The 6,000-nt window shown below is 37.4% G+C and overlaps 1 protein-coding gene across 3 annotated transcripts in view; it reads left to right on the forward strand.

Annotated features, from left to right (window-relative positions):
- BRMS1L (BRMS1 like transcriptional repressor) overlaps nucleotides 1-5,342 on the forward strand; it is a 31,012-nt gene extending 25,670 nt beyond the window's left edge. The window contains exons 8-10 of one of the 3 annotated variants that reach the window (XM_020801980.3): nucleotides 1,339-1,378; nucleotides 1,901-2,027; nucleotides 3,000-5,342. In XM_020801980.3, the coding sequence (XP_020657639.1) occupies nucleotides 1,339-1,378; nucleotides 1,901-2,027; nucleotides 3,000-3,123 (291 nt within the window). In that variant the 3' untranslated portion in view covers nucleotides 3,124-5,342. Of the gene's footprint in view, nucleotides 1-1,338; nucleotides 1,379-1,900; nucleotides 2,034-2,999 lie in introns of all 3 variants that reach the window. The other 2 variants (XM_020801981.3, XM_020801982.3) reach the window with 2 other exon arrangements.
- The last annotated feature ends 658 nt before the right edge of the window (nucleotides 5,343-6,000 follow it).

A 6,000-nucleotide genomic window follows, 5' to 3' on the forward strand; every position in this document is an offset into this window, starting at 1 on the left:
TGTTTGTATGATACGTTAAGATATATCAGCCAAAACAGTCTTGCATAATTGCATAAATGGTGTAGCAGTTGAAGGCAAATTGCCCCAAGAAATCACTGTAGACGTTATCAGTTGCCCGTTGAATTGTACAACTCAGTGTGCCACTGGTAATGTCTACAATGATTTCTTAACTTAGGGCAGTTCACTTCCAAAACTTACATCATGTGTGTTAACACCAGTGTAGGGAAGTAAAAGGATTTGGGTTATCATGTACTATAATTTCCATATAGCATTGGTTGTTTTTACTAGGATTCACAAGTGTAGTTTTTTTTTTACAACTACAAGTGTACATTTCGTGTTAGAAGTGAGATGCATGGGAGTTGTTACAGGTTTCTGCCAGCCATGTAACCTCCTAATAACATAAATTTATAAATAACTAATCATTTGGTTGTACAGTTCCTGGTCATCATGTATGAGGTTTTATCCACAATGATCATTGTCATTGTTTAGTCGTTTAGTTGTGTCTGACTCTTCGTGACCCCATGGACCAGAGCACGCCAGGCCCTCCTGTATTCCACTGCCTCCCGGAGTTGTGTCAAATTCATCTTGGTTGCTTCGATGACACTGTCCAACCATCTCATCCTCTGTCGCCACCTTCTCTTGCCTTCACACTTTCCCAACAATGATCATAGCTGCTGACAATTCCTGACTGAAGAAGCCTTGGCAACATTAATTTAGGAAAAACATACATAGAAATTAGCTCAACAATATATGAAAATATATAAAAGGTCAGAAAAAAAACAGGGGCTTTTCCAGGGAGTCTTCTCTTCTCATGAGATGGCCAAAGTATTGGAGCCTCAACTTCAGGATCTGTCCTTCCAGTGAGCACTCAGGGTTGATTTCCTTTAGAATGTTTGTTCTCTTTGCAGTCCAGGGGACTCTCAAAAGTCTCCTCCAGCACCACAATTCAAAAGCATCAATTCTTCGGCAATCAGCCTTCTTTATGGTCCAGAAAGTAGCTACTTGTCACTAAACCTGTTTATAAAGAAACAGCTGGGTGCATTCATGGAGGCGTCATATTTAACTTTGTGCAATTTAGTATGGTATGTTCCAGAAATAGGATATACCATATTCTATTGTATCAAAGCAAGCAAATATTTTTAGAAGCCAGTTACACAATTACCGCAACAGTTCTGTATAGAGAAACAAAATTGTATCTCTTTGTGTAGACATTTTGTTTCATTTAGATATTTGTCTTGGATTTATAATGACTTAAGAGACTGTTTAATGTGCTTCTGTGTATCTTCTCATAGGAGCTGAAAGAATGACCAATTTCTCTCCCATGATTTTGCATTACAGGCAATGGCTACACTGGGGCCACACAGAGTGAAAACAGAACGTAAGTATACTATGCCCAGCTGGGTTTTTTTAATGCTGGCCTATATAACAAACATATAACAAAAATGTATATAACAAACCAGGCTTTTTCACAATCACATGTTAGGAGCTGAATCTGAAAAGTTCTTGAAATTTTGCATTCTAGTGATTGACGGGCCAGTGGGACATCGACTGTGGTGGAAAGAATTTCTGCCACTTTGGAGAGTCTGAGGGGAGATGTTACATAGTCATTGATGTATTCTTTAAACAAAACCAAGAAGAAGAAAATTATTTTCATTAAAAGTAATAAAATTCTTCTGTTAGTAAGAAATGCTGTTTAGACCAGAAACGAATTACTTCATAATGAGCATGAAAAAAATTGTTGACATGAATATGTTTTCACTATACAGCAACTAGTCTGTTGGGTAATAAGATGAATTGATTGTGCATTTTGGCCTTTGAACTTGAAGGGAAGTAGATAGAAACCAATGTCTTGTATCCAGTGTTCCGTTTAGTCAGCATGGTTTGCATTGATTCGTTTCAGCCCCAGTTAAGCTGGAAAAACACATTCACAGTGCACGATCTGAGGAAGGAAGACTCTATTACAATGGCGAATGGTATGGACGTGGACAAACAATATGTATTGATAGGAAAGATGAATGCCCTACAAGGTAAAGGTAGTGCATGCAGTTCTTTTTGCTATTAGTCAAAAAAATCTAGTTTGGAGCCTGTTTTATTTATGTGATATGCCATTTTCAGTATGGCATCTTGACAATGGCATAAACACATGCACACACATAATTCATATAGTATTATACCAATTGTGAGCCAGTGAATGGTAGTGAATAGAGTGTTAGACTAGAAGTCAGAGGAACTGGGTTCAAATCCCAGCTTAACTGTGGAAACCCATTGATATGTTAAAAGAGGTGGCAGTGGTAAGCCATTCTTTGAATATATCATTGACTCAAAAGTGTTGTGAAGTTTCCCATAAGCCAGGAGCAACTTAATGACACACAACAACAACAAGGTAAAACAAATAGGTACGATTTTGTACCTTTCGAATGAAAGGTAAAAAAATCACTGGAAGCCAGCAGAAACAAGCAAATGTCATACTCTTGGTAGAGAATTTTCAGGAATTATGATCTTCCTAACCACTTTGGGGCAGCATATCCCATAAAGGAAGGCATGCATATGAGTTAACCACATCTCACCCTAACATAAAAAGCAATTGCCATGACTGCTTTTAAATACGTTCTCAAGTGAGATACGGTTCTTTCTCTTTATTCCTATGTGACTCTTCCCTCTTTCTCCTGGCTATTCCTCTTCTCTGTGGCTCTCCCTCTCTATCTCCATGGATCCATTCTCATTCTTTTATTTCCCGCCCCCCTTAAAAATGGGAGCTGTTAAAAATGTGAATGCTTTGTAAACAAATGCAGTAATGTTTAGTATACTTCCAGTATCAGTGTTATAGTACTCTATTAACTATTCTTAATTTAATGAGACACTTGTTAAAATGCTTACGTCCTCTATTACCAATAATTACACTACTGTTTATAAATGGCAGTGCAGTTTAGGGTGATACTGTAGCTTTATATGGACACTAATGTGCTCCTGATTTCTCTTTCCCCCTCCTTTCTTTTCAGTGCCATAATTACAACAATTAACCATGATGAAGTGTGGTTTAAGAGGCCTGATGGAAGCAAATCTAAACTGTATATTTCTCAGCTACAGAAAGGAAAATATTCAATCAAACATAATCACAACTGACCATTAAAGCAACCAGACAGTGTTATCCTGCTTGAAGTGCCATGAGATGAAAGATGTATTTACTCTGTGTTCTCATCTATTTTTTGTGGCAGTATCTGTGTATCTGTAGTAGTAAAAGTAATTTTCATACAAATGTCTTAGAATCAGTGACACATATTCATGTTGAACATGACGTCTTGCCTCTAATTTGGATCCAGCACCTAAGAAAGAAAACAGTCTTTTGGAGAATTTGGAAACATCTGACTAAGAAGCTACAGTACTAAAAAGTGTTGTGTGTTCATGGGAGAGAAGTGTACATACAGCTGCAGAAGTCTTTTTAGTTTCTTCTGCAGCTGCTTGTTTGGCTAAATGTACAGGCCACATTTTAAATGGTAAGCGCATGGTAAGATTGCTGTTGAAAGACATTACCTGGTTTTGTGCTGGGTTCTTTAGCTTATTCGCTCACAGGCCTCTAGGAATGTGGTCTTAAACCACTGTGTAAAAAGGAAACAAAGTGGTATTTATCTTTTTTAAAAAAAATAAAATAAATCAAGTCATAGTCGTGAAGCTTATCACTACATATAACAGTTCCTCTTGCATTCTAGAGAACATGTCATGCTTGTTTCGCAAAGATGTGTTAGCTTGTGCAAATGTTACTCTGATGTGTTCTAGTAGTGAAAAATGGATAACTTCAAAAACAATGCAGAAAGCACAAATCATTGTTCTAGGTCAGTTAAATATTTCTGTTATTAAAAAAACAAATTGGCATCAAGCAAGGGGTTTGCTACTAAAAAACAAAACCAAACAACCAATGGTGCAAAGTATATGGCACTATTTTCACTAGTATTACACACTCAGGTAAGAGTGCCTCATATGTAAATTGTGAAACTAACCAAAAGTATTACTGCCTATTGATTTATGTATCTGTAGTCAAATCAAGTGTAACCCTTTGAAACTGTTTCATTGAGCAAAACAACAGAAAACCATGGTATTTGCTGCTTCAGAAATGTAGGATGTCTGCATTTGTAAGCTTAGCATCAGGAGTCAGATCTTTCAGTTTTACCAGAAATGTTTGAGGCATGCATTATAAAGGGATTGTGTTTGGGCTGGGGAGAAGACATTACTTGGTGGTTATGTGCACTTTAATATCCATTAGGATGAGCCTTTGAAGAAAGCTTGCCTCTGATGGAACTGGCTGCCAAAAGTATTTTTATGTTCTAGGTTAGGTTGATGCTAAATCTGGAGTCTTAACATGCAACCCTTACACTATGTTGAACTTCTGAATTAGAATCTTAATGAGTAAAAACAAAATTGCCACATTTGCTATCATAATTGTAGCTTCATACCCTGCAGACATTGTAATAGCAGGTGAGGACTGATGGGTAACTTTGTTAAGAAAACTGTAGTCTTTTTTATAGCGGAGGCTATTCTGCTTGCAATCCATGGGAGAGCCCCAGACAAGTGTAGCTGCTGGCAGTCAAGTGTTTCCTTAACTAGTCTTTTTAATTTTAGGTTAATGTCTTGGATGGGAGTAGCACTCATGGACTTGATCCTGACAATTTGCTCTTGCTTCAGAATCTTACCTTAGTGGTATTTTGCAACCTCACTAGTTCCAGCTCAGTCTAGCACCAAATACTTTACGCTGTGCAGAAAAGGACTTGTGTATGTGCTGTGTTTTGTTTCAGAATGAAGGCTTGGCAGCATTTGCCTCTAAACAGATCCACAGATAGAACACCTAGCAGTCCTCCTCTTGTCCACACACACACATACACATACCTTGCACTAAGCTGCATTACAATCCCAAGATTGAAGGTGAGATGCAGTGAATTGTGGAATGGGAGCCCATTGCTGCTGGAACTACTGTAGTTGTTACGTTCATGTTGCCCTACTTCAACGTGGCTGGGAATATTGACACATCTGTGAGTTGGAGAAGTGCAGTCCTTCACTTGCCAATTTAATTAGTCCTTGTTATTTGGCTCAGAATAATAAACTGCTTACATATTTATGTGAAAATATATTTGCCTATATGGGAAAGGTATTTGACCATGGCCAAAAAGTCTGTATAATTCTGAAATGAATTCCTCTGCATGCCACATTTAATAGCCAAATGTATATAAAATGAAAATGACAGGTTGGCTTTTGACAAAACCTACTGTATGTAAACAGTTTGATAAGCCTTTTTTGTAATGAAATATTTGTATTTTTTAACCTATGTATAAATAAATGAATCTGTCACAGAATCTGAATTGCTGTACATAATGTGTGTATGCTTTCTCTCTCTTAAATACAGAGTTGGAATGCAGTCATGTAAAGAGAGGTTTAAAATTGTGTGGCCCAATGTAGGGGACCAGTAGGTCTAATATGTGAGCAACTGGAGCAGCCTCTCCTGAAATGTTTATTTCTGAAAAAAGTATAGGCATATAGTATAGATATAGACATATAGTATAGCTGTGAAGCACCTAAATATTAAAATAAATGTATGTGCAGAAAGGTATCTGCGTAGCTGTAGCAGCAACAAGATTTGACTGATACTATAGAAAGAGCAATCTGAGTCCTCTTAGCTGATCAGCCTTTGCCACCAGAGGCATGTTGACTATCTTAGGCATCAGAGAAGACAAAGGGGGGCTGTTGGCGATGCTGCTTAAGAAGGTTAGAACTTGGCTCATTGGTTGTTGCAAGCTGATCAGTAACTGTTAACAAACAGCCAAAGGCTTCTATGCACAGGGCATCTGTGTGGATCATCCTTTTAGACAAATCTATTTGCTTTCCTAAATTGCAGGAGGTTGTTGAAGTTTGAAAGGTTTTTTTTTTTTTAATTTAATAGCTGGAAATGAAAATAATGAAGAATCCTGGTAAGTTTTCAAGAATTTTTCAGAAGCATGCAAAGATGAATGTAGG

Source organism: Pogona vitticeps, chromosome 1, assembly GCF_051106095.1.
Source record: "Pogona vitticeps strain Pit_001003342236 chromosome 1, PviZW2.1, whole genome shotgun sequence".
NCBI lineage: Eukaryota > Metazoa > Chordata > Lepidosauria > Squamata > Agamidae > Pogona > Pogona vitticeps.